Source organism: Pteropus medius, unplaced genomic scaffold, assembly GCF_902729225.1.
Source record: "Pteropus medius unplaced genomic scaffold, Ma_sr-lr_union100, whole genome shotgun sequence".
NCBI lineage: Eukaryota > Metazoa > Chordata > Mammalia > Chiroptera > Pteropodidae > Pteropus > Pteropus medius.
In genome coordinates this window covers 3,067,316-3,094,102 of record NW_024350325.1, presented here as the reverse complement: position 1 = coordinate 3,094,102, position 26,787 = coordinate 3,067,316, and the positions used below count along the sequence as shown (strand labels likewise).

Sequence of the window (26,787 nt, the reverse complement as noted above, 5' to 3'; positions counted from 1 at the left end):
CCATGTAAAATTTCTATGGTTAATGCTGTTGTCTCCTCTGTGCTCCAGAGTTTTGTCTACTCAACATTATCATTAAATGTCTTAAAGTCATTGACAGCTGAACAGGCGCAAAAGCAGAACTACATCCTCACACCCACCCTAAACCTGATTCTCCTCCATTCTTACATGTATGTACCAGTATTCATGACTATTCTTTTCCTAGGGGCTCAGGCCAGAGACTTTGGAGTCATCCTTGATTCCTTTCTTTCAGTTATCTTGTATTTACTCCATTTGCAAATCCTGTCAGATGTACACTCAAAATATATCTGTATCATTTTTCACATGAATTGTTTCAATTCCTTCCTAACTGATCTTGATTCTGTTTTTGCCCTACTCCAGTCTACTCTCCATTAAGAAGTCAGAGTGATCCTTTTAAAACATTAATCAGATTTTGTTATTCTTCTGCTGAAAACTCTCCAGTGATTTCTCATCTTAGAATAAAGAGTAATGAGTGTCCTTACTTACCTTGTCCTGTCTAATTTGGCCCCTTACCGCTTTCCCATCACTTATAATCCTTGGACACACAGATCTTACTGTTCATCAGATATACCAAGCATGTCCCTTATTTAGTGCCTTTGTACTTGCTCATTCCTCTTCTTAAACATTTTTCATCCAGAATTCTGAATAGTCTGTACTTTCTCTTCGTTAACTTTCTACTCAGGTGTAACTTCACAATAGAGGCCATCTTTGAAAACTCTTTGTAATATAGTAACCTGCTCCTCCACTTCCCTGTAAACCGTTTTTCGGGGGGTGGGTGGGTGGGTCATAGCTTGTATTATCACCTGACTTATTATATATTTATCTCTTTATTATTATTCTTTGTCAATTACAATGAAATTTCCATGAGATCAGACTTTATTCCTTTATGTAATAGGTACTCAATCAGTGTCATTGAATGAATGGATCCTTGCCAGTTGTTAAAGTCCTATTAGCAGTAATCAATCTACAGGGAGTCCCTAAACCAGGACCTATTCAGTATGCTGTACCTGGCATATGGCCTCTTTCCTGAGGAATAATAAGAATTAAAGAGATTTTTTATATGAATGGGAGACATGCTTTTTTTTTAAAGATTTACCTTCAAAATTTTAATAAGGGTATGTTAAAGCTGCACAAAACTGAAATATTCTCAAGTTTTAGATATGAGGTAATTACTAAGGAGCAAAAGAATATCCTTTAAAAAATATAATAGTTATAGTCAAAATATGTTGAATTATTCTTGGAAGAATTTTAAGTAGCTTTTTTTTCTTTTGAACATTATTGTAATTACTATTTCAAGGTGTTCTAAAATAATAGTTTCTATGCCAAGTTTTTTCCTGAGCGAAATAGTTTATATAGTTTTTATACCATCAATATGTCGATAGGTGGCGTGTCTACTTAAATTTTAAAACTTGAATTCTTTTTTTTTTAATTCTTTATTTCCTCACATTAAAAATCAAGTTTGTAAGACGTGATAATGTCAGATGTTTTCAACATTCCTGCAAGATAATGCTCACATTTGTTGTTTCCGTCTTATAGAAGATAGAGAATTCTTTGTTCAAGACCAGTTAGGCCACTTTAGAAACAGTAGGCCAGTTTTTCCTCAGACTTGTCTATCTGCTATCACCATCATATATATTTTTTTCCATATCCACAGACCACTTACAAAAATTAATATTTTTCTTTAATATATTTATTTTGACACTGAACTTCATTTTTAAACCCAATTTTATATTACTGTCATAAATGAGAAACTAGTATAATTTGTCATAAAAAGAATATAATGTAAAAAAATAAAATTGATAATAAAATACTGTTAAGTTCTGCCTAGGTTCCCTTACATGGTAAAGTCTGAGTCTGAGGCTTGTTCTCTATATTAAAAATGGAGATTTGCCAGAGTTAAAGATTGTCATCTTATTATAATCAGAAGAATGAAAAGAGAACTGAAGAAAGAACACTTTTCTTATTGTGAGTGTGTGATTTAATTGTTCCAGTATTCTCTAAATTCTCTCGAGTAACTCCTACAGTTATCTTGCACCACAAGTGATTTGAGTCCCATGCTTTGAAAAACATTCACCTTAATACTGTCAAGAGTTAATGAGATGATTGTGATGATTAATATTATTCAGTTCTGAAAACCATCAATTTCCTGCAAAGCCATTGAGAGAGTCCCAGAGCCACCTTCTTACTGATTCTCAGTCTTGGACAGAGGGCAGCACGAGCCTGGGAAAAGGCAACGCTGGTAAGGGTGTTCTTGTTGGCTTTTTGGATATATTTTATTTTTAAAAGGTGAAAGTAGTGAAACAATTTCATTATATTACCTATAGGAATTTTGTTTTAAAGTCGGACTCCCAGTATAAATTTAGAATTATTTTCAATAACATCTAATTGTGAAGTACTTTGATTTATCTCTATGAGCTGTAGAAAATCGTTTTATGAAAAATAGATCTACGTTGTATTTTTTTCAGTTTAAAGTATCAAATCTTTATTACTGAATATTAAATGATAGAAATAAACTCAAAATACAATTTTTAAATATAAAAATGTAATTGTTTCAGACAAAAGTTTGAAAAAATATCTTAAAGGAGCTTAAATTATGCAATTCTTTTACTCAAGATTTCAATGCAATTTCAAAATGTCGAAGTGATTGCACAATTACCATAACTTTAGTTATTCATATTTCTTATTATTGTTATTGATTTTAATCTTTTGATTACTTTCTTGGTGAAGAACAAGCAAGGCTTTGAAGTCAGATCTGATTTCAAATCCCATTTTAGGCACCTGATCAGCGTGTGATATTTAAGTTACCCAATCTCTTTTAGACTGAGCTTCCTTATTTTTAAAATACTATTTATTTCTCAGGTTTGGGAAGGATTAAACAAAACAGTGTGATCATACATGCAGGTGTGAGTATATATGTGTGGTATCTCTATAAATGAGTACAAAACCATACATCCATGGGTAAGGCACTGTTAACCAGAAAATCTCCAGGTTGACTAATTTAACTTCTAAAATCTTTCTCCTTCATTTCTAGTCTTCCTTAAACTCTCTCCTAGTGCTGCCTAATTTTAGCACTGCACTTTAAAGTTTTTACTGGTTTATTTGAAATCTCTTTGGGATTTAGTGATGGCGAAAAACAAATTGATAGAATCCTAAGTAAAAATTATAAGGTCATTATTTAGTATATAATCAGTCATAGTCTCCTAAAATAGACTTTCTTTAAAAAGTTTTGTTCTTAAAGAATACACACACACACACACCCTCTGAAGATCATTTGAGTATTCATAATTTGGTCTCTCTTCACCTTCAAACCTGCCATTTCGTTTTACAATCTATGAATAAGTCTAAGCATTAGCTACATAAAAATTGATGATACCTATTTCCCTTTGAATCCATCAGCTTCCTTAGAGGCAAAGAAATGATGTATAGTTGGGGATCAGTTTTGGGGGTGAGTTTTGGGGGAGACAAAGAGCTCTTTCATTTGGAAGGGTTTCATCTTATAGTTCTACATTAAAATGTAAGTGATTTCTTGGTTTTTATGTGCTGTTATGTTAGATTAATTTTTGTTACTTTAATAAATGGATAAGAAATTAAAGTTTAAAAGATGATGTAAAAGAAGAGAAATATGAGAAGGATGAGATGAGAAAGGGCTCAAAAATTAGTTAGAATGAGGTTGGTCAGTGAAAAATGAGGAAACGATGGCTTAAGATGATGTGAGAAGTTTGTGTATCTGTGTTTCTATATGACCATCTTATAAACATCTATATTATGTAGGGTACCTTTGGAAATATAGTAGGGGGAATAATGGATGAATAAACAAGTCTCTGCCTGTTTTGTTCAAAAGCAACCCCAAAAATGCTAATTTGTGTTCTTTCTTGAAGGTTTGAGCAATCCTGCATTAACCATGGAGAATGAGACTTAACTCTTCGAACAAAATAATTTTACTTTATGGAAGTAAGATGTTTTTCTTGTATTATTTTATATTTTTAACCTTTTCCAGTTCTCTTCGGGCAGAAAGGTTCCATAAACATTATTATTTATTTTTGAGTGTTTCACATTAACAGACATCTTAGCTGACCTTGAGATTGCATTAATCATGCTGGAGACCTCTGACATGGACCTAGCTTCAGTATTAGCTAGTATTTAGGTGAACTGTATAATAGAAATAAGTTGATGAGCAAAATTCATTTTTCTAGTAATGCATCAAATGACAAGGATTGATCCTAAGATACTGAACTTTACATGACAATTATCTTGTCATTTCATAAGATTGTTCAATTTTTTATTTTTTTCTATCTTTCCAGATATACAGTGGTCATGTCCTTGACCATCCATTAGCAGAATTTCACTGAAAAGTACAAGATAATTATATCTTGTTAGCTTAAACCTGCCATTCTTATTTTTGGTCATAGTAGGACCTCCATAGCATGTGCCATCCTTAAAGTAATAGGTGTTCCAAATAATTTTCTTTAAACAATAATTTTTTAAACCTATATTTCCAAATCAATTTCTTTAATACATAATCTATTTATAAGTCTGCAGTCAATAAAAAGCTACAATAAAGAGTCCCTTTGGAACAAAGCCATAAATATCTAAACAAAATAAACAACTATATGTACCATTATAATAAACACAATATAAACATTAGTTATCAAGAGAACTCTGTATTTACAAAACTGCAATCCAGAATCCTGAAGTCTTATCTAAGAAAAGCAAGAGAGCAGCATCTAAAACACATTTATGTCAAAGTACTTCATTGGTATCTGAGGGCATTTTTTAAATTTGTGTTTGTTTTTAGCTCATTTTATTCCTCATTTTATTTATATTTAGCTCATTTTATTTATATTTTTTAATCTTTTTTTTTTTAATGTTTTGTTTCGCTCTTATTCAGAAGCAAGATACTGATCTGGCAATTTGCCAGTTGACTAGTTTGGTTTTGGGTGACCACACTGTGGTATAGTAGGTTAGATTAATCATAATTACGGTTAGGATAGTGAAAATTTAATCTTCTTAATTTGGTTAAATATCAAGGAGACAATGTTAAATTTCTGGAAATTTTAAAATGTAACTGTGAATGCACAAATATGAATCATTATAGTATCACAAATAAATATTTTGCAGAACCTAGTTCTGTAAAGCATATAAAGTTTCACAGGATTTTTTTTGAGTATTTGAATTATTAGAATTCAATTATAATTAACAGTTTGTGAGGTCATGTATTAAATATTTTAATTATAATAATAATTATAATTAACAGTTTGTGAGGTCATGTATTAAATATTTTACATATTTACATAGTAATATCATAGTATCATGTAGATGTCCACGAATTTTGACACAAGACCAGTATTGTGTTTGTTCACCATTATTCTCTACACTGCAAGTACCAGACACATAGTAGGTTCTAAATGAACATTTTATAAGTCAATGATAACATCACTAAAATCAAAACTCACTTGATTTTATTACATTTGAATATAAGACATTAGCAGTCATAATAACCAAATGACAGCATGAATCAGCTGCATTGACATTGAAGAAAAGTCATTTTCTAATGTAAGGTTTTTCATTCTATTGACATAACCAGTAAGAGATTTCTTTAAAAATTTAATTTGCTTAAGGTAGCTAATAATCCAAATAGTTTGTTTTTAATATAGATTTCTGATTTAAATCTCAAACAATTCATTCAGCGCACATTTATATTGAATAATATTACCTGATATTGATATACTTATGTTACTGGTATCTTCATATTCTCTTTTTGAACTGCATTAATAATCTGTGGGCTTTTTATAAAATATTTCTTAGCATATTTCCCAGGTAGTTATAATGTGCCTATATCTATAGCAATGCCAAACTGTAGATTAAATTTAGCCTATCCAACCTTCCTTGATATAATATAAACAAAAAATATTGTGCTTCTACGCACATAAAATTTCAAATCATTTCTCAGTCCCTTTTTGAACTCAGTTGTCACTTCTAAATGCCAGTGGCCTCAGACAAATATAACACAGTTATAACACTCAAATTGGGACCCCCAAATCAGTAGCATTGGCCTCACCTGAGTGCTTATAAGAAATGCAGAATTTTGGACCTCACCTTAGGTCCAATCATAAACTGCATCTTCTTTATTTTAACAAGATCCCATGGTCTTGTATATGCACATTATAGTTTGTGATTCAACGATGTCAAGGTCTAAATTCAAGAACTCATCTACTGAGCCTTCTAGTATAGAAAACATTTTATTTTGAACAAGGGATATTAGCGCAACAATCAATGAGTTGTTTGTTGGATGAATGAGTTGTTAAGTGTTGGTTTTTTATATAGTTAATACAAGTGTTTCATTTTTTCTGTTTCATTTCAAGGTATCAATGTTGTAGATGGATGGAAGAGGTTTTCCACAGGAGAACACCATTGACCAGTCGCTCCCATTTCTCCTTGGCTGGATATGCAGATTATGAATTGATTAGTTCTCTCCAAGCAGTTGCTTAAATCATCACATTTTTATTCAATATACAGATTGTTTCAAATAACACAAATTCCTGTGAAATATTAAAAGTAATTATGGTTTATGAATCAAGGGCGAAAATATCGTCTATCATAAAAACTTGGAATAAATTCATGAGCCAGTTTCCACCCAAATATTTGGGTAGCACACTTTATCACATGAAAAGCCCATTAATCATCTGATTTTCTAATTTAAAAAATTAAGACAAAGATATTGAGATTTAAAAGATTTGAGGTCACATTATAATAATGTTTTATTCATTAGACATATTAGTTACCTATGGGAAGAAGGAGGTAGCAAATCAGACTTTTATTACCTCTGATGTGAATCTGGTCTCAGAGAGAGTGAACTGTCATAACTAAGAATCCATTACAAATCCAAATGACCTACAGTTGAAGACCACCATGCATTTTTTGCTAGACTTTAATCTAATTTCCCTTTTGTTGCCTGCTTGAAAGGAAGTATATAATCACTGAGAGTTGAGCTCCCTGATAAACATTTGGCTAGAAAATTTTTGTAAGAGTGAATACATTTCTGTTACATCTGAAACATGTTTTTCATATCTTTTAATTGAGGGAACATATAATAACAATTATGAGGACTGTTTTGTGATATTCTTTTGCTAGTTTGGCTTTAAAAAATCTTGTTAGTTTTCTTTGAACATAGCGAAAAATACTGAATTTTTGTTACAAATTCCTGATGGGTCAATAGATTAATCCTTCACTTTATGCCCTCTCATCAAAAGTATGAGTTAAACTATATAATTCTTCAAACACCTATGAAAATTATGCAAATCAGACAAAAAAATCATATACTTGTGGAAATTTAGTTCAGCGTGCTGTTTGAAAACTGAGTTTCAGATAAACTAAGTGGTGTGTTTGTTGATGCCAAAATGTTAGGCTTCACCATGAAGCTCTTGTGCCTTGTATGCACTATTTAAGAAAAAATGTTTTATTTTCCTCTTTTTTAATTTGATGGAGTTTAAGTTTTGTAAATGTTAGTGCTTAGAATAAGCTGTGTACATTTTTTTGGTACTGATTTTCAGAATTTAAAGTGGATTACCTTTTAAAACTATGTAGATAAGGAACTGGTATTTACTAAAAAAGAAAATGGTATTAAACTTTTCAAAATCTGAGGCAAAAATTCAACACAAAATAGACTAGAAGGCCAGAGGATAATGGAGCAATAGATCCTTGCAATTACTCATCCTTGCTAAAAATATAGTTTCATATTAAATGAGTTAATGGAAGAACTAGTGTCGGCCCAGTCCATTTTCTAGATCATTTGAGTGTAAGAATGCCAAGGATGGCAGTCTTTTTCAGATTTTTTTTTAAAGCTAAAGATTTTGATCTGACAATCTGGTTCAAGAAATTTCAGAACATATGATACATTTTTACCTTTCTCTTAAGGCATTTTTTGGTCATCATCTTTCATTACCTGAAGTGCCAGGTTGGAACCTATAACTACTGCTAGAAGTCTTAAGGGCAACAGCATCACATGATGTATTAAGAATTATATGCAGCCAGATATTTTTAAAGCACAGTACTATAGCTGTTTTTATGGAACAGGATTAAGATATTCCCTCCGACTAGAAGCTAGGAAAGGAAAAAGGGATTTTTTTTTAATTCTTTATTTTGCTAAAGTACTGTTAATCTTTCCCCCATTTAGGTCTTTCAAGTAATTTTTGGAATACATAAGTACGCATTAGAATCAGATCTGAAAAATTTTTAAAATAAAATTTCTTTAAGTTGTAATGGTTCTCTTTTTGTTTCACACAGTGAATAATTAGTTTTTTTAGTTTTAATTCTAAGGGGTTATAATTTTTAGAGATGATGGCATATCTCATTAGTTATGTAGTATTTTACTTGAGTCAATAAAACAAATAGACTTACATTTTGTACATTTTTAGAAAATGTACTTTAAAATATTTAAAATGTTTTTCTTCGAAAAGACATCTTATACTTCAACTGTCCCAATAATCTATTAAACTAATAATTTTGATTTCTCCAGTTTTTAGAGGCTCTACCATATAGGTATCAATATTTAAGAAACTGTTTAACAATATTGTACAGATGCATCATATACATTAATCAATTTTGTTTAGTAAGGGTTTTTTCAAAGATGAATTATTTTCTCTAGACACATTTCTTTGGTCTTCATTCAAGAAGCATGATCTAACGTCACCATCAGAAAATGGCTTTGCTTGGCTAACAAATGGGCCACTTATAAACATACTTTGGTTATGGCCACATTTTCATTTTTTTATTTTTGTGAATAAATTATGCTGTGATATTCTATTTTAAAATTTCTAATTCTCCTGTTGCTTTCCCATGAATTGGGAATATTGTGATGAGTCCTTAGTCTGGTTATGTCAACATATATTGTATTTTTTTTTTTTTAGCACAGTTATAGTCTCATTGCATGATAAACAGCATTTTACCATTAATTTAATAAGATAATCCTTACTTCAATGTGCCTTAAAAGCACACCATTCAAAGTGCACTTTTAACACAATGGGTATGAATTGGTAACAGAAATAATAAAATATTGTGATACAGAGATATCAGCACTCCAAATGTCGTCGGGTCACATCTACATCACCCATTTTGTAGCACACACCAAGCAGCAATGTAACATGATAAGAACATCACAGGCAGTTTCTGTAGCAGCTACTCAACTCCTCTAGTGTAAAAGCAGTCATAGACAGTATATAAATGATGAGTGTGGCTGCACTCCAACAAAACTTTATTTATGGACACTAAAATTTGAATTTTATATAATAGTCACATGTCAGGAAATACTAATTTTTCCAACCATTTTAAAACTGTAAAAACCATTCTCATCTCGCTGGCCATACAAAAACAGGCAGCAGACGGTTTTGGCCTGCAGGCCATAATTTACTGACCTTTGCTCTATTAGATTTAACAGAATATGGTGAACCCAGAATTAATGGCTCAGGAACACTAAAAGTTTATCAGCCAAATATCTCTTATTCAGAAGCTAGATTTAGTAAAGGTCATAATGTTCTTCTTATAGAAGTTATAAAAACATTATATTCTTTCTTAGAGACAGAAACCAAAACTGATACAAATTATGAAATCGAGCAACTAAAAGGCTACTCAAAAGGCAATCTTTATAATTTTTTTTAAGGTGAAAATCAAAATAAATAGAAACCAATTAGATACCTGCTATATTGTGTCAGCTTTAAAAAGAAGCCATGATGTTATACCAAATGCATTTACTTCGAGGTAATAAGTCAACACTGTTGAAATGCAGAAGGCTCAGATTGATTTTTCAATTAAGAGATTAGCCTTAGTTTATGAAATTACTGTTTTCTGTTCAGCTGCCCCTCAATGTCCCCCAAATATTTCCAAACAAAATTACCAGTCATCAACATATAAGAAAACATTTCTGAAGCCTTTATTTACAAAAGCTTTTAAAAACAAATACCCTCTGTTTTGCAAATAATGTTTTGTTTAAAAAGGACCACCCAGTTACAGCATTGTAATATGAATAAAGAATGTACAAGGAAAACAAACCAATGTGGCTAACATTTGGAGATTTGCTACTATTACTGATTGAAGTGTAGATAACACACATCATAACTTGTAGTCCATCACTTCAGGGTACAGTTAATGATTACCAAAATGTCTTCCTACACATGCTCTGGTCTGGTCACATTCTGCATGGCTAAATATTTCACAGTCTCTTTTGTCAATATATATAAAATAGATTGTAAAGATATATACAAAAAATAAACAAGCATTACACTCCTCAGGTAATTTTATTAGCTATATATATATTAGCTATATGTGTATATGTATATAGCTAATATATATAATTTTGTATTTTATTTTGTACCAAATCTCTCCATTATTTATCTTTGTAGCAACTATGAAAGCACAATTTTTTTGTCTTCTAATTTAATTTGGTACAAAATATACCTAAAGACTTGCTATCTTTGGACTTTAATGAAATTGATTTGTGGAATCAACAAATCAAGAGCATCATAAACATGGCTATAAAATTTTTAAAAATTAAAAATAAAGGTAAACAGTGATGGAATAAAAAGAAGCAAATCAAGGGAAGTGTGCTATCATAAAATAACTGTAGCTTCAACATCCTGGATACCAGTGTCCTGGCAGACAATAAACATCCAATCACAAGGGATTTTTCCTGAAGGGTGTAAAGCTGGTTTGAAAAAGTCTTCAGTCACAGAGCAGCCTACACATGCCAATTAGAAACTGACAGACACTAGATGTGCTTGGAAGATTAAATACTAAGTATAGAAACAGCAGTTACTAAGCTCCTCAGTAGTTTTTTGTCTTTTTTTTTTTTTTTGTAGTCTTGCTGAGTCAACCATTTGCACAATGCATGTGCTATATTCCGTGGGTCAAAAACAAGTAAATACTGTATAAAGTTGGCAGATGGTCATTTTTCCAGCTAAGAGCAAGAGAAAAACAATTTCTGATAAAACAGAGGATTTGAGTCAGAATCACTCTCTAAAGTGCAAAATTGATGGTCCACAATCTCAAATAGCTAAAACTCCTGCAGAATGGAACGGAGACATGAAACAGGGAAATAAATTACAGTCAGTGCTAGTTAATTTAGGAAAGGGGAAAAACAAACCAAGCTCAAGTAGGTAAAGTTTGTATGATGTAGCTTTCCCACTCTGTCACACACGCCTGCTAACAAGTATTAAGGCCAAATTTAACCTGAATGCTTTTCTATTTAAGTTCTGAGATAGGAATGCTCATACTTAGCAGTGAAAGGCAGAAAATAGAATGGGCTATGAAAGAGAAAAAAAAAAGTACTTTCTATTGTTCAAGGGATTCAACCAGAGATAAAAACCTATATACAAGCATGTGTGTAGCTCAAATAAAATAAAAATAAAAGGACTATTTCATGTCATGACTGCTTGTTGGCTTCCTCTTCATATGCATTCCCTGTGCCATTCTGTACATAGGATGAACCAGAACCAAGGCCATACAAATGACCACAATATTTGGCATCATCAATATGATCTTCAAAGAACATCTAAAAAGGAATTTTGGGGGAAAAAAAAGATAATTTTAACCAAAAGGTACAACTGGTAATTTATATTTCAGCAACGTAAGTATTGACTGATCATTAACTATAATGACAGCTCTCTTCTATAGTGCTCCTTTGAAGCCACACATTTAAATCCAACGAATTAAACTGAGGTTTCAAAAAGTACAGAGCTCAAAAGAAACCGAAGAAAAGGACTACAAAAAATGTATAAATGTATGTCTTTCCTATTAACATTTTAGACTATTTTTATGAGAACTAGTAATCATGGAAAAATGGCAGACATTTTAATTTCATATTTAACGGTAAATATGAATGAAAATGGGGGCAGGGAACATTTAGGTTTATAAGGAGCCTTGAGTCTATGTGTAAGGCTGAGTTGGCTAAAAACAATGTTCTGGACAGTAAAATCTGAACATTCACTCTAGGTTACTATCCTTGAAGAAGCCAAGAAAAAGAACAAATTAGCAGAGAATTCACCATTCATTGAACAATTAAGGCATTTTTAAAATGCAAAGCAAAAAATCCAAAAGGTTATTTTAATTCTGTAACGTAGCACTGGAAAGAAGTACAAAACATTTACTTTCCTGAATAGACAATCTAAATCACTTCTCAATCAATACCACTTGGCAAAACAGCTATTGTGCTTTCTATTAATACATTTTGACAAAAACTTTTAAATTTCCAGAAAAGTTCTCAGTCAATTCTTTAATGTCTATGAGGATATACTCAAAAGAATTTTACAGTGAATATTTTACAAGAAAACTTTTTTGTAAGCAAAAAAGCCCACTGTATTTTGTTTTTGCACAAATTTTTCTTTGCATTTACCTATAGCGAGGCATACCTGTGCATATCACTTAACCTAAGGGTAGACTTGGGTTCATTAAACTTCGTTCTTCCATACCTAACTTCTTTATATTTGAGGAATTTATCTCTGTCTTTTACCATTTAAGGAGGGTTTGCCCAATATGATTTTTGATTCGACTACTACTTCAGACTTATTTAACCATTTTAGAATTCAAAAACCACTTGGTAAGACTCAATCAACTAAAAAGCATGAGTCCTACTCTCTAAATCCTTAAGTAATGAAGAATGGCATGAGAGAATATTTTTACGGGCACTTTAACGTCTAAGATGAGGCAATGCCAGGAGAAGCTTAATATATACATGGATTCCATGACTTGGCAGAATCAGCATTGATGTGGTCTATAGAAAGAATTCTCTCACTAGTAATGTATGTGACCTTAGATTAAAGTTACTAGCCTATGGCCTGTTTTCTCACCTAAGAAATAATATGGCTGGAGTGACATGATTTCTGAGGCAGTTTAAATTTTTAAATTTTTTAGTCTACAAAAATCTTATTTTTTTAAATTTCCTTCTGAACTACATTTTAAGATTACTTATATTTGAATACTTTCATTCAAGTGTGGTTGATCTGACTTATATGGTACTGCTAATTATATATTTACTTAATATGTATTTCTTGCCCCAAAATTTTCGCCATAAGGTAGTGTTCTCAACCTAACAACCGAAAAAAAGGCACTCATGTCTTCATACTTCTCTCATTTTGAAAAAGGCCATTCCTGTAAGCAATGAATCAGATCCTGCCTGATGTTGTGGTCCTATCCGTTCCAGCTCTAACTGTTCAGCAACTTCCTGTAAACCACCCTATAAGACAGAAAAATTGCCTGTCAAAAGAGAGAAACATTGCAATGCCTGAATTCACAAATTATATAACTTGGACAATGACCAAAATATAAATGAACTTTAGAATGTATAGATGGACCTTAAGAATGGGAAAAAAACAATGTGAATTACTAATATATTTGTTGAATGTAGGTGAAATTTATAATTTAATAGAAAATTAGATCTTAATTGGAAAAATTTATCTTCATCATAGGCTCTAAGGCATGCGACAGGTAAATAACTTTCTTAAATATATGGGGAAGCAGATCATATACAAGGTAACAGGTATATAGAGTAACATTTATCAAGTACATTCAGTTGATCCAGCCATCGATCAATTATTATAAAACTGACTTGTAGGTTATCTTCAAATTTTCTTAACCTACCAGCAATGTAGTTTCATCCAAATAATTTGTACAAAACAAAGCTATTATGACTAATCAAATCTGAAGAATTCACTAAGTGCTTAACTATGGTTTTGTTAGTTAAAAAGGAAAAAGAGTATGTTGTTACAAGACTACAACTCCTTAGAAGGGTCAGCTAAAATATGCCTACGTTAATATTGCTAGGATTAAAAAGAAAGATGATGAGGGTGAAAGAAAGGAAGGGAAAGAATAAAAGACAAGGAAAGAGGGACACTGAGGGAAGAGAGAAGAATAACGGGAGCAGAGAAAGTAAAGAAATAAAAATCAGGAACAAGGACAAAACGAACACAAGAAATTCTTATCTAAATTATGAATTCCTCTACTAGCAAATTAGCCCTTCTCTATGTCACAGCTTGAAAAAGTACTTTGCATAGCAGTTGCTTCTGTGCTAAAAACAGCATGAGGATTAGGTATCATTAGCAGCTGCTTAGGAGAGCAACAGAATTCGGTTATTCCGAATGATGTACTATAAGTCAAAAAGCACCTCTGTTATAAACCTAAATTTTAAGACAGCAGGCCACTCAGGGTATACTCAGAATCTCTGGTATACTTGGAAATTTTCCGACATATACATAATAAATGATGACTGGGTTCTGTTTCCAAAACTGTCATTGTACAGCCACATTAAACACAAAGCTCTTGGAATCTCAGCATGTAATACTTTCAGGGTGTGAACTGAGTTTCTAGGGTAGTAAGGATATCCTATTGCAAGTTTATTTGAATCACAGCTTGAAGTCTCTTCAAATTGCACAGAATTCTGCTGCTCTTAAGTGCTACAAACATGAAGTAATCTTTGTCAAAAATTTCACTGGTTATATGGCATATCCTATAATGAGGCAAGTAGACACTGGCCATACTACTACTTCTCTTATGATTTTCAGTTAATTTGTCAAAAGCCAAGTTTCCTATGCAATTCCTAAATGATTTCTTTCTGTGTAAAAGTAATGCTCTTAAAGTTTTTACCATCTCCTAAAAGTATAATTTTATTTGTACTTCTAAAAACCTGGTGAGGAAAAAACTTGATCAATCCTGATATAGGTTCTATGAGGCAACCACTTTACTTTTTTTTTACGGTTTAAAAACAAATACACCTGAAACAAAACAAAACAAAAAAACAACTGACTGTATTCCTTAGGAATCTGTGCCACCATAGGTGAATTCATTCTCAAATGTAAGAAGTACTTTTCCTTATAAACTTTCCCTTTGAAAGAATTAATGTTCTAAGTAACAATTATACACATTAAGCAGTGTCAGAATGTAAGTTACTGTCTAGTTAGGACCAACACATTTACTGTAACACTTACTACTAATAGACTGACATCTTTGGACCAGGAAAAAAACCAAAATCCCTTTTAACTATGTCATTTAATCCCTGGAACATGATTCTAGGACATGACCCAAATTTCTCCAGCCAAGATAAGCAGCAGAAAATTTTTGCCTCACTACTGACTACCATCTGCACATTGCTGGCCATCTTGGATTTTTTCTTGCAAAGATAATGTCCATGTTGGGAGCGTGGACTTGAACTGTGCAGGAGAGCTTCATAGTTTCTATGCTGTATGATTTTTAATCTGGCAAGCAATGACAAAAATCTGATCCTTCAACTGAATTTTACTGATAACTTACTCTGTCAATATGTATTAAAAAATTTCCTATAAAGCATTATTTATCCAAGCAAAAAAATCAAATGACCAGATGATACAACTGCATTTAATATAAAACTATGGGGTTTAAATCAACATCCCAGCCTAGGATCTTATGTCAGTCACTCAATCTGAATAGTGTGCTGATTACAGATAAAGCTACTCAAAGCCTTACTTTGAGGTTTTTGCAGCTCTTCATGAGGTACTTCACATCATAAATGACAGGAAAAAACAACCGAAGGATCTCAAAGAAGTCAAGTTCTTCTTCAGGCAAGTTAGAGTTGGTCAGGATTTTGATTAAGTAGCCAAAGTCATAACCACTGAAAAAAGGGTTAAAAGTATACAGAAGAGGGACCATAAATACCATAGCGATGAAAAACTTTTTCTGATACAAATTTTAAGTGAGTCACAGAATAGACAAAAAAAGAATTGACATACACAAAAAAGTGCACAAAAGAACAGAGAAAATATACATGTTCACAATTATAATGGGAAAATGCCATCACCTTACACACAGTGGTAAGACTTTGTCACTTCATCATTCAGTTATCAATATGCAAATCTCTACTACCATCCCAAGCTGTAGACACTAAACTATTTTGATAATGCTTGAATAGAGAACTCTTTAAGAAGAGTATCAAATTGCCCACAGTAGATGTCTCAAAAAATTTAAATAACTATGCAAATGGAGAAATAAAAACAAAGATGGATGGAAAGTTGGCCAAACATGTCAAAGGTAGCAAGAGAATTGGCTTTCAGAAGGCAAAAATAATGCAAATCTTCCCATCTTTAATAAAGAAGTCATATATTTCAAAAATCCAGAGTTAATTTCCTACCAAATTACTTTAACTTCCCTTAAGTGGCTTTATTAATAAATATTCTCTTCTCCCAAAATTTTCTGTTCTTTATGATGGTTCCCCAAGAGATACTAATAGGAATGCTGCATATGAAAGAAGTGATGGCAGTAAAGACGGAGAACTACTATCTAGAGTAGGAGTCCCCAACTCCGGGACTGTGGACCAGTAATGGTCCTTGGACTGTTAGGTACTGGGCCAATAGCAGGAGGTGAGTGGCAGGCAAACTAGCAAAGCTTCATCTGTATTAGCAGCCGCTCCCCTGTGCGAGCATCACTGCCTAAACTCCACCTCAGATCATCAGGCATTAGATTCTCATAGGAGCACCAGTCCCTGATGCCAAAAAGGTTGGGGACTGCTACCTAGAGGATAAATTACATACTCTCACTATGTCAAATCAAGATCTCCTATACCTATTGTTTGGCTTTTCCAACAGCTATATATCTCCTTACATTCCTGTGGAACTATTATACACCATCTTTTCCCTGTCTAACTTTCCTTCAAAGACCTTTACAGATGCCTTCCCTGAAGAGCCCAGCTCTCAGATTTCTTACACAAGTTGTTTTCTTGTACTATCCTTTAAAATGCATGTATTGTTTTTTCCGAGTTTAAAGGGCAGCAAACTTTTAAAAATATATTTTCTTTATTGCATATAGTTGGAACTCAACTAATATTTGGTGAGAAATGTTATTAACATATCTTTGAGGGATGCAAAGTACAATTTCCATTTGATATTCAGAATTTTACCAATTAAAAAAAAAAAACAACTTTACACTGAAGACCACTAAGAAATAAATATCAAGGTATAAGTAATAAACAGCAGAAACTTTTAAATTTTTGGTAGTTGGCAAGGAAGTAACTCTTCTACTTACCTAAAATATAAGTCAATACGGCATTTGTTTACTACTAGTAAAAGATTTTATTACAGTTTAGGATTTATAAAGTTCTTAAATTAGTCTTTACTAGAAATAGATTATAATATGAAAATATTCAAATGTATCAGTCTAATCTAGACTCTAAATTCTAAGATGAACTCTTTCTGTTTTTGTCCATCTTAATACCCCCAGTGTCTAGAACATTGTATTTGCTCAAAGTAGTTTTTGAATGAAAGACAATGTTATATATAGTAAAAGGATAGGACAATTTTTTCCCCATTCTTTTGTATCCTTATGACCATAATAGTAAAAAGAGAACTTCAAAAAACATTCCTCAAATTAACAGAGACTGAAGCTTCGTCTCCTGAGGTACAGGTTCAAATGGAGAATAGAGAAAAAGATAACAGGTAAGAATTAGTACATTCAATACCTCCAACTCAAAAATTACTGTTTAGTACCATGCCAAAGTTTACAATATAAAGTCATTCCACAGAACAGAGCTGGAAATTGTAAAGCATGCAGGAAGCTCTGTGTGAAAAGTGGGCCAAGTATAAGAACATTAACATCTACATAATACAATGCTTTTAAAACCATAAAAAGTTAAATAAATTCATTTCCAAGGCTACTTTTAGTCCCTGGGCTGCCAGTTTAATTTAGTTTACTTAGGAGAAAACTTTCTCTTATCTGGAAGTCTACTTTACTAGATGGTTTAAATACGTTATTTTTGATCATTAAAACAATTCTGAAAGATATTAAGTGATGTCTTCCTGATCAATTTAAAAAGAAAATTAAACTCTACGACACACCCACCCCAGCATTCTTTGCCCCTCTACAGCACTATCATCACCTAACAAACCACAATATAAATTTCATCATATAAAAAAGTGTATGCTTATGCCTACCAGAATGTAAACTCCATGAGAACAAGGATTTTAGCCTCTTGTTCATAGCTTAATTCCTAGAATTTTATCACAGTTCTTGGCATATGGTAAAGTATTATTTAATGAATAAATGGTTTTATTTGGGCTTGGAAATGTTAAATAACTCTCGGTAACACATTCCAAATGGCATTGCTGGATTTAAACCGAGATCTATTTTTCCAGCCTGTACCCTTCCCACTATACAATACTGTCTCTCGTATGCTAAAATGGATCCCATGTTATTAAATAACCGTTAAGTAGGCCAACATCTGTCTCTTAAGAGTTAGGAGACTGCTATAGGCGGCCAATTCTTTGTAGAACTAAGCCTGAAATTGCTAAAACAGTGACCCAAGCCAAGTATGGTAACACATATGCTATTTTCAATGCAAAAATCTTTTTACCTATGAAATGATAACCATTTGACCCCTTCACAGAGGACCACTCCTGATGTCATAAGAAGTTCTGCAAAGTACTGGGTCTCAATTCCTTCCTCCTCATGTTTTTTAAACTGGATACCAGATGTTGTTAGTAGCTCTATAGAGTCCTGGGCATACATGTCCTCCCTGGCAAGAGAAGAAGAAAGACAACATTCAAAGTGCTTTACTTCAAACTATTTTTCCCGACTTATATCTACCACAGTGCCAAAAGCAAGAAAGATTCACTTGAATCTAGTTGTTCCAATGTTTCATATACGTGAAAGGAAAATACAATTTAAATAAGCAGGACAATATCTCAAGAGAATTGTTCATACATTAAATAATCATTCAAAACAGTCCAATAGTGAGATTTTAATCTTTGCTATTAACTCAATTTCATCAGCTTTTCACAAATTAAATAAATTTAACTGAGTCTGAAAAAGGGGTATTCTTCTCACTGGGGACTACTACCACAAAGAAACAGACATGTTCTTTTCAGGGACTTTCAGTCTTAGCAACCACTTCAATGCTGCCAGATGGAGCTGTAGCAGCAGGGGTGAGGACCTATGTTTATCTACCAAGCTCTCAGCAGCACCAGAACAGAGACCAAATGAAAAACATCTGATGTGGCGAGTTGTACTATATTCTGTATTAAAGAAAAAGGAGATGCCTCCTTTCATTAATAAGAAGCCTTTCAAAGGGCTCCAGTAAACTGCTTAAAATAAAGGACTCTGTTATAGCAACAATAACTTTTTCTTCTAATGTCTTCATCCTTGAAGATTACCTTCTAAAAGTCAAGCCAGGAAATCTAAATATAAACCAATCTTTCAAGATTTTACTAAAGCCAAAAAGAAAGCCATCGCTTAATTTCCAAGCACACATAGGTATCTAAAATATTAAATTAAATTTTAAAAAGTAATCAAAATTAAGGTATGTTTCTGAGGATAAATAAAGTATTTTGTGAATTGCCCATTAGACTTTTTTATTTACTTTTTACACTGTAAATGCTGGTTTCTAGCAGTCAGCAAAAGACAATCCTATTAAAAGCTTTAACAAAACTAATTAAACTAAAAGAAACATCATACTTGGCCAAAATGTATTCTTATGGTCTATTTTCTGGATATCAATTTGTCTTCTAATGTCTGAAAAATAACAAAACTAGCCACTGAAATATTTGAAAACAAGAAAACCGCAATAATCACTATAAGTCAAAATTTCCCCTGGTAAATTCTTTCCAAAGGATATCTGAATAAACCCAATATAAGTTTTTTCATTAAACAATAGGTATTTATTGACTGACCTTATTAAACTAAAAGTATGTACCAAAAACAACTAGAATCTCATTAATCAGGCCCTGATGTGCACGCTGAGGCATGCTTTAGCAATTATAACCAACCAAAGGCATAACAGATTCTTTCTCCAGGCTCGCTTTATTCTGGGCCATATTTCCTTTACTTTTAGTTTATCGTCTCTCTCTCAATCGAAACGCAAGCTTTAAGAGGGAAATGATTTTTGTCTGTTTTGTTCAATGTTATATCATCAGATCAAAAAACATGTAAAGTGGAACAGTGATTATTGTACTATTTCAATCAGTATTTCCCAAACTTGCCCAATGATAACCATTCAGAGAACATACCAAAAATAGGGACTCCTAGGTCCCAAATCTAGAGTTACTGAATCCCAATCCTCAGGAGAGACACCTGGATGAATACCTCAGGTGTTTTATGATCAAGGAAGTGGTAAATAAAAATATGTGTATAAATTCTTTGTGTGTGCAGTTCCCATAGCTCAATGCAGGTAAGTTAATGTACTGTCACGTAAATTTCATTGGACTAAATATTTTATCATTTGGAACCAATTTCATATTTTATAATACCCATGTCATTAACAAGAGAAAATTGGAACCCCATGCAGGTAAGCTAAATAAATCTCCAAATAGGAAGAAAACTTCCTGTGGTAAAGGAAACTCAATTTTCTACATTGACTGTCCTTTTCCCATGGTGCCCACTTAAGTTTTAAAAATCATTCCACCCTGCCTTCCCCACCCTCAAAAATCCTAGCAAATGTAGGAAAATACTTTAATTTCAAAGAAGTAGTTAAAATATAAAATTTTCTGTAGGTTCAGGGGCTGGCTAACTGATTAGATCTATTCAGAACAGCAATGAACAGTAATGTGATTGTTCCTATCACTAAAGATCAACCAACTACTGAAGTTTAAGGTGGCAAAATATCCAATTATAACTGAACAGAAATAAAAGCATATACAAATCTCTAAAAAAGGTTTTCTAAAAAAGCAGATACAAGGCTGTCCCTCTCTTGTTAATATCCAAAAAAAAAAGACAGAAAGTAACTCCACTAGGTATGCTAAATTCAGTAAAATGTATTGAAATTACTTCTACCTACAAATATAAACTTAGCTTACTACACAAATTCACATTTTTAAACAAGCAGATTAAAGATTTTACAATTTAGAAACACCCTCCAACCTCAATCCACTCCTGCCTCACCACACATTTTACATTTTTAAAAATGTAAACTCCTATATAAATTTATGCTAAAAATCATAAGATAAGAGGCAAACTGGAATATAGGTTGTCACAAATACACAGATGGTAACTAAACTTAATATTTAATAAACTCAAACCAAGAACACAAATATGCCTCCTAAATCTGCAAAGGCTATGGAACACACAACATAAACAGCCTGCAATACCGTCACTGACAACTGCCCTTCAACCTTCAAATGTGCATGATCTGTAATATAAAAGTCACCTCTGATTCTGCTTTCCCTTGGTATTCTCCATCTCCTTTGCACTGCCGTTTTCCTAAATGAAGTATCACCTTCCTTTCTGTTACCACAAAATCCATGATCCCCTATAATCTTTACTACACTATTAAAATGATTCTCTTAATTATCAATTACTATAATCATCAAATTGATGGTTTTATAAAAATTTCATTCTCATCTCCTTTGACTTGTTCGTGGAATTCTACCCATAGGTTTCTTTTCTTCTTCACAGCTCGTCAATATTTCACCTTCAATTTCCATGTACATATCAACTCCAAATTCAGTCTGGAGAGAATTCCTTTGTATCGATAAGGTATCTAACAATTCTAATTCGTAGACTTTAGCAACAGGGAGCAGAAAGAAGACTTATGGGAATACTAAATTATAATGACCATGACCAACTTTCCTCAACACTATATCTCTGTTGCCTAGCACAGTTGATGGATGACATTTTCATTCTAGATACTCAATAAAAAGTCAATTTTCGTCTTTACAATATCCACAATCCTGTTCATGGTGCTCTGTCTCCACATTAGGTAGTACCCATTTTATCTTCTAACAGACCTGTTCTTCTTAAATACTTTTCACTATATCCTTGTCCTTAAACATCTCCCAAGATATTAACATGAGTATAAATTTTAGCAAAATTTGGTATAGTAAATCTACAGCAGTCCTCTCTGTACATAAAAAAAAAAGTCTTTCAGAGATTGTAATAACAAAGCAGTTTTTAGCAGAAAAAAGATGTTTCTAGATACAGAAAATGTCAAGTTTACCAAAACTGAGACAATGATAGGTTACCTCCTACTCATAGATTGAGATCACAACAGTATCTTTGTTAAAAACAATGTTCTAATGATGAGTTTAGAAAAAAAGTAACATGGAACAGAAGAAATGGTAAAGAAATAATTTTTAAAAGCGCTATCTTTTAGGAAAAGGATAAAAAACAATTTTCATTTCAGAGCTATAATACTTATAAAATATTATTATCAGTTTGAATAGAGATGAGTGCTCTTTACCTTCACAAGCTTCTGGTGAGTACATTATTAAATCCAACAGAGTAAACGGAGTCAGGATAAACACAATGCAATTATAAGGCATACTACTGCACCACTGACAACGCTAACCTCTAAAATCATCAGCCCTGCTTTTTAGATCTTTATACTATGCTAAACATAGCATTATTCTACAGAGAAAGAAAGGCTATCATAATGGCACTACCATTAATCGTTCCATATCTTCTTTTACTATTTTTTGAATCAGAGGTTACATTATATTACTCAAGTACAGTCTGTCAAACAGGACACTGCAATATTGTAACATACTGAGAATGTATTAAACATTTCTGCAACTTACAGTCGGTAAACAATCTTCCCTCACCCAAAACACTAAAATTCCCTAAGCTATCAAGACTATTCACCAATGATAAAGACTACAAGTAAGGAAATTGGATTTCGGGGTTTGAGTTAGAATTCAGATTATGGAAAATAACCTGCCAGATTCTAAATGAAACACTAGGTAAAAGGGTACTACTATTATCTCTCTTGTATGTAAGTCATAGGAGGTTTTGTGGGCTGATTTGGAAATATAGCTATTATATAACATTGATTTTAAAGGAAAATGAAACAAACTTCCAAGAAACATCTCACCACCTTTGATGTGTAATCTACTCATAAACTGGTATATGACTGTAATAAAAATCTCTTCACAAGAAGCATAACTATTACAACAAAGACATATATATTTCCAATTGTACACAGTTTGAAAGTAAAATTAATGTTGAAAGATTACTTTTTCTATTAGGAAGTATTTTCAAAACCCAAAGTTTTCTAAATTTCAAAGAAAGTGGTACACTTTTCACATAACAGCTCTAAAATTCAAGGTACGTGAATTTAAGACTTCTTTATTCAAATTTTTCTGTCTTATAATAAAATGAAACCTAACCTTTGAAATTTTAGATTTTAAGTATTTCCAGAATAACTATGCCAAATTCATTTAAAATTTCATTCAGCAATACTTAAGGGAAATCAATTGCTACACTTAAACTAAAAAAAAAAGTTTGTGTTATATTTATTTCCCACTTACGTCAAATTAAATTTAAAATTAAACTGCCAAGTTGAAGTTCCTGGAGGATATTCTCCTTGCTCATTCATAAATGTCAGTCCTAGCTGAATTATCTTTAACAAGTCTACATTACACCGCAATAGTTGGTACTGATAGTCAGCATTGCTCCTGAATTCTCCAATAGGTCTCGCAACCACACCTGGAAACTCGGTGTCCTGTAAAATAGTTTTAAAATTCATTATTTACTAAAAACCAAAGGCCTCCAATTCCTAGAATTAACAATTTTTAGCACAAGTCAAAGAACCCGGTTATAGATGATACTCTACAAACTGACATTGCATTACAAAGTACCTTTTAACTAGGAAGAGTATTACCTTTTGTAACCATAAAATAAAACTCTATGAACTTGAGTTTTTCTTACTTCAAATAGCACATCAGTAAAAATTACTATGTATAAGATACACATGACAAATGCAACCAAGTACTCTATTCCCAAGAGAGAGGAAAAAAAAAATCATAAATTCATGTTTCTCAAGGAGTATGTGAAACTATACTATTGTAATGTTAAAAGCAATGAAGAACTGGTTAAAAAGAATAGAAGGGGCATCGTACTTTCCAATTACTTTCTCAGACAAGGTTTATCTAAACACTGAATCCTTCCTAATTTCTTGAGCTAAAATAGTACCCTCTCTATAGTCCAGAGAAAACATGCCACCCACTCATTCCTATAGAATGCTATCACATCTTTAATGTTGTCACGCATTATCATCTGAGAAATAAGTGATCACTATCAATTTCTTTTGGATAAAAAAATTCAACTCTAACTACGAGAAGTACACTTTAATAAATAGTATGTTATCTATGTACATTCAAATATTTATATTTTAAGCAATCAACTTGCTCTTCCACACAGAAACATATTTGTTAAAAATACTGAGAAAATGATATATAAAATTCAAATTAGAAAGCTAAGAACAAAATCTAAATACCAAGTCACTATAAATAGTAAAGAAATTAAAACTTCTCTAAATTCAGTCAAACTCAACAACCACTTTATTTGGATGCTACGTATTTTGCTAGGTGTTAGAAGGACTAAAGACACTAACCCCTTGCTTTACAAATTATCTAGAAAATAGTATAGCAGCTGTAACAGATATGCATGATACAGTAGTAAAAAAGCAAAATAATTAACTGAGAAGACAGTCTAGGCAGATTGAACAGTATATGCAAAAGCAGTGTGTTCATGATATTTCACTGATTAAAAATAAATAAATAAATAAATAAATAAATGATCAAACAACGAAAACTTGCAGATCAACGTATCTCTGGGAGAGCTGATTTTTTTGTTTGTTTGAGAAAGACATCCAGGAGTTCCCAGCTTAGAGGAGCTCATCTGATATTATCAGTTAGGCCTTAGTGACGCTAGGTGCTGATCTGGTACTGGTAACTAGGTCCTAATATTCTTCTGTTAAATATAAACAATTTCACACTTCAACATCAGACAAGGCAACTCCGGAATCATGACTGAACACAGACAAAAACATAAACATTGTTCAAACCATGAAACTTCCTTCCATCTTGGTTAATATGAGTAACCTGCTTTATAGCCTTAGCCTCACTCTAGTCTTCTCTCATTCTAGTTAATATTAAGATACCCTATCACAGAATCACCCCAGCTTCCTGACAGCATCCAATCCAAAGCCAAGTCCTGCTTCCTTAAGCCCTCCCTAAAACGCAAGCCCCAATCCTGAAAGTCCTTTTTAAAGCTCTCTTAAATGCCCCGTTTCCTCCAATGGCATGCGTTTTCCCTCACTCCAGTGAGTAAGAAACCCAACTAGTCACATTACAGGTGTGTTCCAAGTGGTCTTTGATTGAAGGACATTGACAGAATTTTCTTTTCATAATTAAATAAATCCCTAAAAAAAAAAATCAACCACAAGGACTGAATTCAAGATTTTTAAAATTCTTCTTCCCCTTCTATAAGAAATATTTTAAGGATATCTGATCATAGGCATACCATAGCGACGTAATTATATTTTCGGATAACTTGACGAATTTTCTTCATCTCTTCATCCAGGTTGCAAGCCCAAACTTCACAAATTCTTTGGCTATGATCTACAGTTGCTGCTGGCATAGTGAGGGCACAAGGAGTCTAGCTGCCAAGCATCAAAATATTATATTTGATTGAAGATTTGTTTCATAAAATATTTTATCCTTTATTTATGTACCTGTCACAAATAAAAACCAAAATAAAAACCAGCTATATCAGAAACCGGAATCAGAGGTAATTGAGTTGACAGAAATCTAAGAGATTACTTTTTCAAAGTCCTTGATTCATAAGAAAATCAAAATTTTGGAAATGACTTGTCTAAAGTCAGCTAATCAGTAGGAAAAAAATGACAACACCACAGGTTTCTTGGTTCTAATATCAATGTCATGTAAAATAGTGTTTATTATGTGTACATACTAATCATTTAAAACTTTCCACTAATTAAAGACTGCTCTGGATTCAACTCAATGAATAAAACTTTATAAACACATCAATTTCCAGACAAAAATGAGAAGTAAAATACTAACACACATGTGAGAAGATCAGATGTTACTACGACGGAATTAGTGTTTGCTTTTATTCCTCATTAACAGAACAGTCAAAATGTGATTTGATTACAAAATCTCCTTCACTGGCATTTATTCAAACCAGACTGGAGGGCACAAAACCAACCAACCAAAAAAAAAAAGCTATTTCTGAGAAATAATTAACAGATAGCCACAGAGATTGTTTGAATGTCCATAACTGCAGGTGGGAGAAAAAAAGAAGGAAACAATGTGTATTTCAAACTGTTTCTAATTTCCTAAAAATCAGCATTTTCCCTGCTTACCAAACATACATCTCATGTTTCTGGGTGATAACAGTATACACCAAAATTCTGATTTTTGAGCAGGAAAATTCTTCATTTTCCACGCGTTTGAAAAAAAATCACAACAAAGGTAAAAGAGGGAATTATGACCCCTCCCCCAAACTGCAGTCAAATGTAACCGAGTGCTCTAAGATCTAGCGACCCCTTTTTTATAACCCTCCCCACTACGCTAAACACAGACACACACACAGACACTTGGGAAAGACCCTATAATTTAACACTGCTTTCCTCTATCTCTTCCCCGACGACAGTTCCAGAACTCCCAAAGAGGCACCAGAAACCCTCTCATTTACTGGAGGTAGCGTCTCCGTACTACAGGCTTCCCCCCAAAACGAGAAAACAGTACAGAAGCATTCAAGTCATAGATAACGCTCTTCCCTGGCAGAGAGCCAGTACGAAGGTGCTGATAACCATTTACTGGGGCCAGATTGATTCTCAAGCTCTACTGCATGAAGCAATACGAGGAGCTGTGGATGTAGCCACTGCCCTCCACCCCTGAATTTCTGTCCCACAACACCGAAGCCCCAGGTACAAAGCCTTTACGTCATCACTCCGCGCTAATCCCCAGACATACCCCCAGGCCCAGTACCCTCCCCCGCTCCATCCGCCTCCCAACTCTTCCCCTCGCC

General features: G+C 32.8%; 2 protein-coding genes across 2 annotated transcripts in view; one reads left to right on the top strand and one right to left on the bottom strand.

The window, feature by feature from the left end:
* ZDHHC2 (zDHHC palmitoyltransferase 2) overlaps positions 1–8,277 on the top strand; it is a 54,095-nt gene extending 45,818 nt beyond the window's left edge. Inside the window, exons 11-13 of the mRNA XM_039839320.1 lie at positions 2,145–2,257; positions 3,897–3,969; positions 6,381–8,277. Of these exons, the coding sequence (XP_039695254.1) occupies positions 2,145–2,257; positions 3,897–3,937 (154 nt within the window). The 3' untranslated portion in view covers positions 3,938–3,969; positions 6,381–8,277. The remainder of the gene's footprint in view (positions 1–2,144; positions 2,258–3,896; positions 3,970–6,380) is intronic.
* Positions 8,278–10,787: 2,510 nt separating this feature from the next.
* On the bottom strand, positions 10,788–25,494 carry CNOT7 (CCR4-NOT transcription complex subunit 7). Its single transcript, XM_039839322.1, has 6 exons — positions 25,258–25,494; positions 23,262–23,455; positions 18,377–18,538; positions 15,502–15,646; positions 13,130–13,240; positions 10,788–11,560 (listed from the first exon to the last, which is right to left on the bottom strand). The coding sequence occupies exons 1-6, from the start codon at positions 25,372–25,374 to the stop codon at positions 11,432–11,434; spliced, it is 858 nt and encodes a 285-aa protein (XP_039695256.1). The 5' UTR covers positions 25,375–25,494; the 3' UTR covers positions 10,788–11,431.
* Positions 25,495–26,787: the final 1,293 nt, after the last annotated feature.